General features: G+C 34.7%; 1 protein-coding gene across 2 annotated transcripts in view; it reads right to left on the bottom strand.

Annotated features, from left to right (window-relative positions):
- Positions 1-432: 432 nt before the first annotated feature.
- COL21A1 (collagen type XXI alpha 1 chain) overlaps positions 433-13,712 on the bottom strand; it is a 189,192-nt gene continuing 175,912 nt past the window's right edge. For both annotated transcript variants that reach the window (XM_045543782.1, XM_045543783.1), the window contains 8 exons: positions 11,680-11,715; positions 8,919-8,963; positions 5,980-6,012; positions 5,173-5,319; positions 5,031-5,085; positions 4,306-4,506; positions 3,071-3,148; positions 433-1,697 (listed from right to left, as the gene is read on the bottom strand). In XM_045543782.1, coding sequence (XP_045399738.1) covers positions 1,510-1,697; positions 3,071-3,148; positions 4,306-4,506; positions 5,031-5,085; positions 5,173-5,319; positions 5,980-6,012; positions 8,919-8,963; positions 11,680-11,715 — 783 coding nt within the window. In that variant the 3' untranslated portion in view covers positions 433-1,509. The remainder of the gene's footprint in view (positions 1,698-3,070; positions 3,149-4,305; positions 4,507-5,030; positions 5,086-5,172; positions 5,320-5,979; positions 6,013-8,918; positions 8,964-11,679; positions 11,716-13,712) is intronic.

Genomic DNA, 13,712 nt, shown 5'->3' on the forward strand with positions numbered 1-13,712 from the left:
TACCTTTTTCTGCTTCTTTATCAGGTCTTAGCAGCAAATGCCATAATTAAAGCAGGGATAATAAAATTGTTAGGCCTAAGCAGGTACTTGGGACTTTGCAGAGGATAGAACTTCAAAAGAAGCCTTATGTTCATTCAGGTACTAAACTTCATGGACTTTAGTCTCCTCCAAAGTCCTCCTCAAAGTGGTAGAATCTGCATGTCAATAATGTTAAGCATTGATCAATAGCCATGACTGGGCTAAGAAGCAGGTGTTGCACCTGTTCAGGAGAGTAGCACACCAACTCAATTTGTAAGCTTTTATTTCAGACAAACACATTTTTTAAGAATAGGGTAAACAATCTATTAATTATATCCATTGAACAAATGACCACGTGATAATGTATTCAACAATCGGTTAAAATTAAGTTTTAAAAAAAAAGACGCTGCAATGAGTCCTGTACAAAACTTTATTGTACTCTGAATAACAAGCATGCAACAAAATTTTAAGCATGACAAAAATGAAGCATCTCAAATTCTATTCCTTACAAAAGCATTAGGAACAATACACAAAGGCTATTCATAATATTTTAAAGTCTGCTAAAAATATCAATACATTCTAGGATTTGTGTAGTTATCTTTCCTTTCAACTAGGGCATTTATTCCCATTAACATTGCTACAATGAAAATTAACATATATGAACATACACATATAATAAGTGAAAAGAAAAATGAGGGCATACAACAAAGATACCAATTAATTAGCAAGTATAAAGTCTTTTGGGTACTTCTGAATTTACATTTTCTTTGAATATGTTGTACAATGAAACATTTTTTCTGAAATATTTTTAATGTTACATGATTTCGACCATTCCCAATGTAATTAATACTCTTTCTTAGCATAATCGTTAACCTGATTTGAGAGTCTAAAAATGAAAGAAGAAATACATTAATCTTATATGATTAGTGATATTTCAAACACTGAACAACAAGCAGTCCACTGACCCTTACCAATAGGCACAGACACTGGAGTAAATGACAAATACGGCAATACGGTCTATCCCAGCTGAATATCAGCCCTGATCTTATTTCCAACGACCAAATATACGTTTTGGGTAATGTACATGCATGAGCTGTGCGACAGGAAACACGAAATTCACACAAACATGAAATTGAACTCAAATCGCTACTGCATGGAGGCTGAATGTGAACTGCTTCACAGTAACTAAAATCGACTGGCGAGCAGGCAATGGTGGATTTTCATATTTAACTTTGATTAGAACAAATGGACTTTACAAGAAACCCTTGAGATTTAATTAATGCTACTAATCTAAGGACTCCAAATGACTGAGGAGCCTTTGAAATCAGTATATGTGACCTTGTATATATTTTTCCATAAGGAAAAAGAACAATAAAAACACCGAGGTACTTTAGTTTCTTTTCAAGGGATTACTGTTGGTTATCTTCCTGAGATGCAAAAGACCACAAAAGAAAAGCACCATGCCTAGGTTGCTGAATGAGGCATCAGACACTAATAGTTTGGTCCTTTTCTAAATGGATCTCTCCCAACAATTACACTAAAACATAGGGATGGGTCACAGATGCCAGGGGGGCCTGGTTGCCCTTGGATTCCAGGTTTTCCATGATCTCCATCTTTGCCAGGGACACCTGGGTCTCCCGGGGGACCTTCTTTGCTTATTCCAGGAGGGCCCTCTGGACCTAAGATGGGACATTGGCAATATGTGAACAGAGGACTTTGGTTTCTGATGGTGAAGTAACTGATTCTGCAAGAAATTTAAACTGAAAAATAAAACCTCTTGAACACTTTACAAATGTGTAGTAATTTAAAAGAGGAGGCAAGCTTTTGCTAATTCTACATGCTTTCCCCTCTGAAAAGAACCTTCCAAAAGTAATCAGCAATTTTTGAAAAACCAGGCTAGGCATATGAATATAGCAATCATGCTACTGATTAAAACATTAAGCTAACATTCTAATATTCTAATTTGTGGATTGTCCAAACTTATTTCTTCCTTTCAGCCTATCTTTTGCCAATATTATTATAAATTAGCAGGTGATAAATAGATAATCCAAAGCTCTAAAAGTCCTTTTTGTGCCATATCTGCCATAAAAATGACTATTTCCATTATATATGTGTGTGTGTGTGTGTGTGTGTGTGTGTGTGTGTGTGTATATATATATATATAGTTTCCATATCTCAATACATTGTCATTGTCATAGCATAACAGTCATCAACACACATAGATTTTATAGCATTAATTTTTGAAACATTGCCTGAGTAGTTAAATTAGCATGCTTCAGGACAGAAAAGTTAAGTTACGATATTGGCCATTTAAAGATGATTCCAAATAACAAAAACAAAATATTCAGGTTTTGAGATGGAGCAGAGGGGTTTGGAGTATTTCCTACTACTCTACTTATAGTGCTGCTACTACTAATAAACATTTATTTAGAACTTAACTAGGATTGTAGGTATTGTTCTTAGTGTTTTACATAAGTAGTATTAAATCATTTGATCCACTCAAAAGCCTCATGAGTTAGTAACATCTAAAATAATAATAGCAAACATTTATTGAAAACGTAGCTATGATTATCATGCACTGTTCTGAAAGCACTACATATAGTAACTCATTTAATCTTCCAATAATGCCATGATGCAGATGACATTATCACCACCATTTTACAAATGAGGAAACTGAGGCAAGGCAAAGTTAACTAGCATAGCTTTCAGGAGTTATTTAAGAGTCCACTTCAGCATTTTTCTGATTCCCTAAGAGTCATAAAGATCAAACAATTTTGTACACCAGGTAAGCAGTGGTAACTAAAAGCATTCTGGACCTCTTCTAAGGAGTAGATATTAGACAATCTAAACGATAAGCAAGAGATAATCCTAAATGATTCATGAATATAAGATAAGAAAAAATATTCTAAAAGTTAGACCTCAATGTCTTAAATGTAAATGACTCAATAAAGGAAACAAATGTCTTGGTTTCAAATTATTTGACATAGATCAATAATGATTTTTCTTAAAGCAAAATGTGCAGCAACACTTATAAGCATATACCAGTTCTTACCTGGGGGGCCAGGAGGACCTTGTTCTCCAGGATATCCAAACCCTTGGCTGCCCTTTGCCCCATTTCTTCCTGGCAGGCCTGCAGAGTGTCAAACATGTGAGCAAGCTTACTTTTACTGTAAAATCACTGCCTTCTAGATCCTTCCTTTCAAAGCTGTTCATATACACATTGAAAAAAAATTGTCTTTTAAAAATATCTTGCCACCTATTTTTATTACTAATGGGAAACAATTTTTAAAGCAAAAAATTCTAAAATTATCAGTGGTCTAGATACAAGACTTAATGGGAATAGAATATTAAGAAAACAAAATGGCTTGAGATTACTAGTCCTCTGTGTTAATCACAGTTATTCTTTTATTATTGTCACAAAAGATCTAAGTTGTTAATATAATATTAAACAAAAAGGAAAGATTTATCAACCAACATTTCATGTAAACATTTACAGGCAAGGAGAGGTAAGTTGTGTGCTATAAGGAAATTTGGTTGCAAAATATAATTCTTCCTATAATCGGAAAAAAAATCTTCAATAAAGTAACAGTGCAGAAAGCTACCGAAGTTAAAATAAAGGAAATGCTATCTGTGATTTTCCATTTAAATACCTTGTTAGCCTCAAGCCAAGTTTCTAAGAGCATTGTCAACATTTTCTCATTTGTAACTTCACATGTTCATAATTTTGACCTCTCTCCCTACTTGAGAATATTGCATCAAGAAAATAAAATAATTTTTCTTTTTTTTTTTTTTTTTTTTTTGAGACAGAGTCTCGCTCTGTTGCCCAGGCTAGAGTGAGTGCCATGGCGTCAGCCTAGCTCACAGCAACCTCAAACTCCTGGGCTCAAGCGATCCTCCTGCCTCAGCCTCCCGAGTAGCTGGGACTACAGGCATGTGCCACCATGCCCGGCTAATTTTTTCTATATATATTTTTAGTTGTCCAGATAATTTCTTTCTATTTTTAGTAGAGACGGGGTCTCGCTCAGGCTGGTCTCGAACTCCTGACCTCAAGAGATCCACCCGCCTCGGCCTTCCAGAGGGCTAGGATTACAGGCGTGAGCCACCTCGCCCGGCCTAATAATTTTTCTTTAATTCAGTTGACAAATTATTTAAAAGACTTAGAGACTTACAAAAAATTTTTTTCTATCATGAAAACAGTTAACTCTTGCCTAGTAAATGAATACAGGGTGTGAATACAAAAAAAATGCCTTTTTAAAATTCATTTGCTTATTCAAACAAGTTAGGTACCTTTTAATCCTTTGGGCCCTGGGCGTCCAGGGACACCCATTAATCCAGGAACACCGTCTCTTCCTGGCAAACCAGGAAATCCTCGGGGACCTTCTGGGCCTATGGGACCAGGTGGCCCAGGAATACCAGGGGAACCATGTTGGGACTGGCAATGATCACAGTTCTGAATTCTTCCACTCTGAAGTAAGACTGGTAGCTGGGCTTAAAAACAAAGAAACCCCAACCCATATGTTTAAATGGTGATTTGAAGTTAGTATCTCTAATAATGTTTTTTTAATTACAGAAAAATATCTATGAAGATCTCTCTTAGCCAATAATTTCACTTCGAGGAATTTAACTATGGAAAGATTCATTGCGCCGTGCAATAATTTTATTATTGCAATTGCTTAAAATAGGGATCAAAGTTAAAGTTGCCTCCCAAAAAAAGAAATTGGTAAATTAAATTGTAGACATCCATATTTATGAATTAAATTATCAAGAATTATGTTACAAAAGAAAATTTAATTAATGGTAACATAATGATAAATTGCTTTATTAAAAAGATTATAAGCATATATATAATATTCCATCTTTATAAAAATGTTCATTATAAAAAACCAGATAGGGTCTTGTAAATGTTATCTATTTTCTTCTTTTTCTTACTTATATCTCTTAAAATTTCTACCAAGAATTTGTATTACTTTTGTAATTTGAAAAGTTATTAAAACTCTACATTTGAGACTTACCTCTTAATACATCAGTGCAAACTTGTCGAATAAATTGTTCTGAAAATTCTCTTCCCTGCATCAAATTATTAAGGGTTATAACATGTACGTGCTGAGTAAAAAGCAATGAAAATCTAAAACTTGAAAGAAGAAGAATACATACGGGCTTCCCATCCAAACCAGGAGGTCCCTGAGGACCTGTTTCCCCAGGTTGCCCCTTGGGACCCGAAGGCCCCATCAGGCCATCCACCCCAGATTCTCCTTTTGGTCCAATGGCACCTCTGACACCAGGTTCTCCCTTTTCACCTCTCTAAAACCAAGAGAAATCTTTAAAAGTTCTAGTAAATATTTCAGAAGGTATAATTGCATCATAAAAGTCCTTAAGGATATTACTATACATATATACACGTGCGTGTGTGTGTGTGTGTGCATATATGTGTGTGTGTGTGTGTGTGTGTGTGTGTGTGTGTGTGTGTGTGTGTATATATGCGCTATGTAGAAAATAGCTGGAAAACACTGCCATTGACCAGAAGAGAAATATCATATCATATTAAGCTCATGTTTATCCATACAACCAACCAGCAAGCCTGACAAACATCTATTATTTATTGAGTATAGTATATAGGTAATATACATAGTACCAGAGATAAAACAATGGCCATGACAGAGTCCTGTTCCCAAGGAGCTTGCTTTCAAATGGAACAGACAAATACTGAAACATACAATATTCTTTATTGAAAATACGCAGAAAAATTTAGCTTCTGGTCTAGAAGAAGAACCAATAATATTGGCAAATATATATCAAATCTAATTCAGTATAAATGTATATATTCTGAAAATCACTAATTAGAAACTTCTATTGAAGAACATGAAGGATATTTCCTGTTTTGTAACTCAAAGCTAGCACACAGTATCAAAATCCAAGCAATAAGGACTGGACAAAGGGAGTATAATATGTGAAGAAACATACCTCTCCTTTGACACCGTGATGGCCTTGAATTCCCTTTGGAAATTAATAGGAAAAAATTATAATAAATGTTTGAGCTACAGTACTAGTAATGTGGTATGCACCTTTTACCACATATTTAATCTAACTTTAATAGTCAGTTTGGAACATATTGATAGGATTAGTGACAGAATTACACATATGAGATCTTTTTGCCTTTTTAAAGGAGGCTAAATAAGACTAGATGAGAGGAAAAATAAAAAAATTAAGAAAAAAATAATAAAGAGAAAAAAAGGAGGCTAATCATTAGAAAATATGTTAACTGGACAATGTAAAAATTTTAATTCATGTAACTGTTTTATTCTTAGATATGAATCAAATATGTAGTTTAGGATGGAATTTGGCTTTTAAAATATATTACCATTTTAAGGAAAATTAAATTTAAGTTTTGATTGAGTACTATTGATAAAGGGTGAATTAAAGCAAAGATACCATTAAAAGTAACTAATAAAAGAGAAAACACAAATTTGTTCTGTGCCTGAATCACTCACTGCTGGTAACTAAGAGCCTAGAGAAGCAGTGTAATGTAAAATATGGGTTTTTCTCCAGTGATATAAACACTAGGGAGCCCAAGCATGAAGCTCACTCATCACCATAATTACTAGCGGCATCTGGACGGCTCTATTAAATTCTTTCCCACTCAACTCTCTCACATATTCACTCCAATGACATATTATAGATAAAAACTCTCAGGAAAGGCATGCAAATTTTCCATTTTTGAAATTCATTGTACATTCACACTCTAAAATCACCCAATATCAGTTCAAGAAAAGAGGTATAACTTTCATATACACAGGTACAGTTTCATTATTCAACTTTAAAAACTGATGTTCTTCAATTCAATATGAAATTTAATGTATAATATTTTACAAGATGAAGTTTGAGTTTGGGTGTATCTTTTGACTTTTAGGTTCCTTAAACATGGTATTTAAATTAGACAAAGGAAAGAATTAGGTAAAGTCACTTGTTACAAAGAAAGATAGATTCTCAAATTAAAATGTGAGCATAAATACACCAAATATTTAGTTTTATATAAAAATCTATTAGTAAGTAAAACATTTTCTGTGTGGCCATTCTTAAGTTCTGTATCTGAAGAAATGCAGGGGAGATCCCTTACCAGACATAATCCTACAACTGGAGCCAATGTAAGGGGAAAGATAAAATAGTAATTTCTCAGTATGAGAACCGAATTAGAGCCGAAACTGAAAACAGCTGTCATCTGAGAATCCATTAAGATGATTATGTGAGAGAAACATTCACTTGGACCCTGTTCACAAAATGAGGGCCAAAAAATTACACACATACAGCACTTGGTAGGATGACAGGTAACTAAGAATTCGTTTACATAAGGAGTTTGGGATTCAGCTGCTGAAAAGCAACAGCTGTTCTGGCCCCTGGTTGCTTCATATAGACTCAGCTCCCGGCGGTGGGAAACATGGCTTCCAGCAAATCTAGGGCAGAAGCTTTCCAGGGAGCCTAAATCCTGCCTTAGGAGAGTAGACACGTTATTCTCCTTGAGAAATGAGAAAAAAACAAGTTAATGGAACTTTGGAGGAAGTGTCATCTGTAAGCCAGTGAGCTAGGTAAGTTGTGAGCTCAAATTCCAAAGGAAATATCTTTTTTTTTTTTTTTCCAGATAGTTACTATGAGTAACAATTTTGGGTGAAAGACCTGGGTTATGAAGGTTGAATGGATGAAGGGGCAAAGGTCCTATGAGAACAGCTATTTATAAATACTGTGTGATTAACTTAGGGAAACTCAGAGGGTTGATCTGTGTTGCCAGGGAAGGAACTAGGGAAAGAGTTGGTTGTATCATCAAGTGGGTTTGAGTGGAGTGGAGGAGCATGAAAATCAAAAAACATTTTTTATTGAACATAATTTTACTCAGGCAAATTCAATTCACTTCTCCTCTCAGTTACTTTTGTTCTTATTATTAGCTTCTAAATTCTCAAGTCTTTTTAATATTGAGCACTCGCCTTTCATCTGAGACCGAAAAGAATAGGGGCCCAAGGTAGTCCCCCATGGCTCCTCTGAATCCTCCAAGTAAGGAACCAAGGCCCTTGTCCTTGGAAATATTGCTACACAGTTTTATCCCCCTATCTCCAGAGCTGGTGTAATGGCTGAATGTTTCTCCCACTCCCACTCAGAGAAAGAGGTCTACCCCATGGGAAGATGCACATATATACCTTGTCCTTTCAATTCAGACCAAGTTGGAACTGATCTCATTACCCAAACTATAGGTAGTGCAGCAGCAAACATGCAATGTAAGTACCAATCACTTTTATGCCTTTTTGGGTCCACGTTGGCTCTGATTAAACACACATGCCACACGAAAATCTCACTGAAACACTACCCAATGAGAAGAGTTTAGTCAAGGGAGAAGCAAAGCAATATTATGTGTCTGTTCCATTACACAGTCCCTCCAGATAGCATTTTAATAAGCCTCTAGAGTAGTAAGTTATATCTGTGAACAAACTAAACGGAAACAAGTATGTTCTGCCACTCCATGTGGCCCCAGCTGTTCACATTTGAAGAAGAAAATCAAGACTAACCAGCAAGTTTGGAGATGCTGCCATTGTGTGGCTGACTGTTATTCAGGCCAAGAACTCATACAAGATATGAGTGGAATTTCCCACCTTCAGGCATTTACTTGGCCAGAAGAAAGTATTGAAAACCAAATTTCACAGCCACCCATTTTATCAGTATGGGAAAGTGAAAATATAAAACAATTAAAGAAAATCATTATCACCATCACCCTCTACCTCTTCAACCTAGTATGCTTAGAATGCATGTTATACCTATTCTTCTCTGTAGCCGCTTTTATTTGCAAGTATCCCTCTCTCAGCATTGTCCATTTATGTAACTCATTATTTCATTTTTCATCAAAGGAAAAACAAAAATACCTGTTGCCCCGGTATTCCTTGTCTTCCATTTTCTCCCTTTTGACCCTTTAACATTAAATAAACATCATTAATTAGTTTGCACACTTATGATGCAATCACATACACAATACAAACTATGTATTACCCTGAAGTACAGAAGAATTGTCACAAAAGCAGTGATACAAATATGTAAATTATGTGAGAGATGGGAAAGTTAGTCACTCACAGGAAAAGAAGAAGTAAAGGAAAGTCATCCTAATCTTAGAGTTAAAATGAATAGAAGACAAGGAAAAAACAAGTGATTTTGGGTGAACAGGAAATAATTCTAGATAATGAGGATGTTCTGCTGAGCTCATACTATGACATTATAACATTCATTTTAAACTATGAAAGTAGTTTAAAAACTAATGGATGTGGACATTTTATTAATTTCAATAACACAATTATGTTCAGTATATGAACTAGAGGTGCCCATGAGGCATCTAACTGCAATGTAAAAGTGTGGGAGGAAGGAAGTAGAATGGACTCAAGGAGACCAGAGAGGAAGAAATCTACTATGAACATGTAAAGACAAAAAGACCTCTTTAAAATTTTATTTAAAAAAATTAAAACATATTATTACATTTTAGTAAAAAAATTGAAGGAAAGTGTTCAAATCAAGACAAATAAGAAGAGGTAAAAATTAATAAAGATATAAACATGTCCATTCAATAAATATTTTTGTATCTACCATACATAAGACATCACACTAGACCCTGGAGCACTACTTCATCCCTATACTGGACAAGATAATTAGCAGTTTCTAGGAAGATGTATGCCTAGATAGTACATTCAATGAAAGATTAAAAAAATAGATTAGTGATTAAAATTTCAAATCATTCTGGCCTAGTGATTTACTCATCTACTTACATAAGTTAATTTACAATATTTATTGAACAGCATCTATTTGCTGGCACTTAGAGACACTGAAACAAAGGTATCACTGTTGCCTTCAAGTTGCTTAATGTGCAGTAGGAAACATAAACAATTAAATCAAGAATGATGAAAATACATCTGATAAGTATACAATGCATAATTAAACATCTGGGCTGGATACTACTGGGTCTTAGGGAGGTGCATCTGACTGAGGGTAGGCAATGTGACTCACCCTTGAGTTCAGCCTTGAGGGATGAGTCAGAGGTGGCCAATTGGAGAAAGGATAGGAGGGTGTACCAGGGAGAGCAGACACGGGGCAAAGGCACGTAGTTCCTTTTGGCTAAAGCAGCCCAGAAGGAATGGATAATTAGTGGGCAGAGTGGCAAGAGATAACACTAAAGAAGAAAATTCAGTCAAACCAGGAGGTACTTTGCGGGACAGATTTTATCTCGAAATGTGTGGGGCACCATTAAAGGATTCCAAAGCAGATGTACAGCATAGCTGTTTTATGCTAGTAAAAGTATGGGGGGAAGGAAAGACTCAAGGAGCTATGTTAAGAAGATATTGCAATAACCCAGGATCCCTGATAAGAAACAATTAGGACAGTGGGGATGGAAAGAAAGGGCCAAGTTCAAGAAATATTTAGGGCTGATTGCTGTGACAAGGAACCTTTAAGCAGGAAGCGGTTTATGGGGAAAGATGACAAGTTCGGTTTTGGAAATGTTGAACTTGAGGTGCCCACAAGGTATCTAAATGCAATACCAAGAAGAGAATTGGAATATATGGGTCTGGAATTCACAAATGCTTACTTAAAATTTACCTCATATTGTACTAATACTTGAAGATCCTCCATAAAATTATCTGAAAACAACTGAATTTTGTCATGCTACTCTAAAGGTTTCATATATGTTATCAAGAATAAATCCACAAGTAGAGACTGTTAAGACTGTGAACTTAGTAGATTTTGACTATTATTATTCCAATCTGAAATTTCCTTATATGCCTCTAGAAATTCTAGGGCTTTCAGAATTCTATATTTGTGAAATTTTTCAAAGTATTTTTCTATTTACTTTAAGCTTATTCTGAATAGCAGAGCTCAGACACTATAACTGAGATTTGTAATCTTTAAAACCTCTTTAAAATACTGTCTGGATACTAGACTTATTAATACAATTCATGGTTAAAATGTCCTATGTTTCTAAAACTTAAAATATTGAAAGACCATGAGATATAATTTATTCCAGGTCAGTACGTCATTGACTCAGCTAGTATCACCCTATTCAAGGGTCATCCTTCAGTGAATGAAAAATCCCTTTTCAGACACTTAAATTAACTGAGGCGAAACTATCCTTGTCTCCCAAAGCAGCAGCATGGTTCTTCTCTTTGCCTTTGTTGCTAAGACACCCCAAACTAAATGTCTTTCTAGGTTCAAACTAAATCACCCTAGGTTTCCTCAGCCTGATATAATTTTCCTTCCTTATATAATAGTTTGAGTATGTTTTATATTTGGTGTTAGGTTTTCTTTTTTTTTTACCAAATTAGTTTTTGTCATTTTTCAAAACATTTTTGGAAACAAACACACTGTAAATATATAAATAAATACATATCAGAAGTATATAATAAAATCCCTATCTTTATTTTGTTGAATCATTTGGTTCCCAAGGTTTCTACAACAGTGAAGTGGTGAAGAATCTTAAGGTTAGATTTGATGGTGTCTGAGGAACTCAACAGCATAAAGATAGGATTTAATAATTATATATTGATGGTGAAACAGGAAGGAACTAGAAAAACAATTATAGGAATTAAAAAGAACAAAGTTCCAATTTTATTGCTAAGCACCACCCCCTATAAAAAGTAAACAACAAACCTGAACACCTTTTTCACCTTCGTTTCCTTTGTCCCCCTACAAAAAAAATTTAATGTATGTCATAATCTAGTATATTCTGTATCCTTTCAAATAAACATGTTTTTCTTCAGCAGAGAAAAACATAAGGTCTCATGCAAATTCCACAAGTGCCTGTATATACAGAAGCTGATCCTAACACAGTATTTGGGAAGAGAACAAAACCACATTATGTCAAAATGATGTTCTAAAAGAACACTGTCTTGTGCTCCTACATTTGAAAGCAAAGTTACCACAATTTCTATTTTACCAGAAAGAAGAAAACTTTTCTATATTGTTCACAGTCTGAGGTTAAGCAAACTAACAAGAGAGGACTCATTTTAACAAATGTTGTTTTATGAAATCAAACTGAAAATCTTCCATTAAGCTATTAGTAGCCACAAGTTTATAGGAAACAATGACAAAGTAAAATATAATGTTTCAATGATAGTTTAGAAAATATGTGCTTCAAAAATGAGCTTTTGGAGAAAAATTCATATTTTATAATAATAAGTTTCAGAGAATTTCTCAGCTAGAAGGAAAATTAGAGACCAACTAGTATAATACAACATTCTCCTTTATATAAATAATAAAATTGCAGATCAGGAAAGGTAAGCACTTGCCCAAAGTTGGGCTTGGATACTGTTTCCAAATTTCCTTTCTACCTCATCATGCTATTTAAGTATAGAGTACAGTTTTGTGTTTACAACAAAGAAAATACAGATTTTTTGTAAACAGCAAATTTTTGAACAAGAAAATTCTCTTAAGCTCAATCATACATCCACAGTAGATTTCCTTAACATTCACTGAAAGTCTAACACTTAACTGTTGCTGTATGGAGTTATCTCTGTCTCAGCAAGTGCTGCCTACTGCTCATCAGAACAAAAAGGTCTAGAAGCACACTACATAAAATAACCTAGGGGCCAAGGAGATAACACATGATGGATAGAAAATGAAATGGTAGAAAACAAACAGCAAGGGATGTGAAGATGAAGACATAAAACTTTGTATCCTTTTCAGAACAAAAGCCAGTATATTTACATATAACCTGAAATCTATGCACCTGCAGTAACATGGACTTTTTAGGTACAAGGGCATCAGTTGTCCCTCAAAAACTCCAAACAATACTTAAGATGAAGATCAAGGTTCCCTTGCTTGACCAAAATAAGAAAGAGAGAGAGATTACAACTGATACTGCAGAAATCCAAAGGATCATTAGAGACTACTATGAGCAACTATATGCCAATAAATCGGAAAGCCTAGAAGAAATGGATAAATTCCTAGATACATACAACCTACCACAACTGAACCAGGAAGAAACCCAAAACCTGAATAAATCAATAATGAGTAATGAGATAGAAGCAGTAATAAAGTCTCCCATCAAAGAAAAGCCCAGGACCTGCTAGCTTCACTGCTGAATTCTACCAAGTATTCAAAGAAAAATTAATGCCTATCCTACTTAAACTCTTACAAAAAATTAAGGAGGAGGGAATACTCTCAAATTCATTCTATGAAGCCTATATCAACTTGATACCAAAACCGGACAAAGACACACATACACACACACACACACACACACACAAGAAAACTATAGGCCAATATCTTTGATGAATATAGATGTAAAAATACTCAACAAAATACTAGCAAACAAAATTGAACAACATTCATCATGACCAACTGGGATTCATCCCAGGGATGCAAGGATGGTACAACATGGGCAAATCAATCAATGTGATATATCATATCAACAGAACAAAGGACAGAAACCATATGATCATTTCAATTAATGCTGAAAAAGCAGTCAATAAAATTCAATATACCTTCATGATAAAAACTCTACAAAAACTGGAAATAGAAGGAATTCACCTCAACATGATAAAAACCTTATAGGACAGATGCACAGTGAATATCATACTGAATGGAGAAAAACTGAAAGCCTTTCCTGTAAGTTCTAGAACAAGACAAGGATGCCCACCTTCACCATTGTTATTGAATATAGTACTGAAAGTTCTAGCTAC

Source organism: Lemur catta, chromosome 2, assembly GCF_020740605.2.
Source record: "Lemur catta isolate mLemCat1 chromosome 2, mLemCat1.pri, whole genome shotgun sequence".
NCBI lineage: Eukaryota > Metazoa > Chordata > Mammalia > Primates > Lemuridae > Lemur > Lemur catta.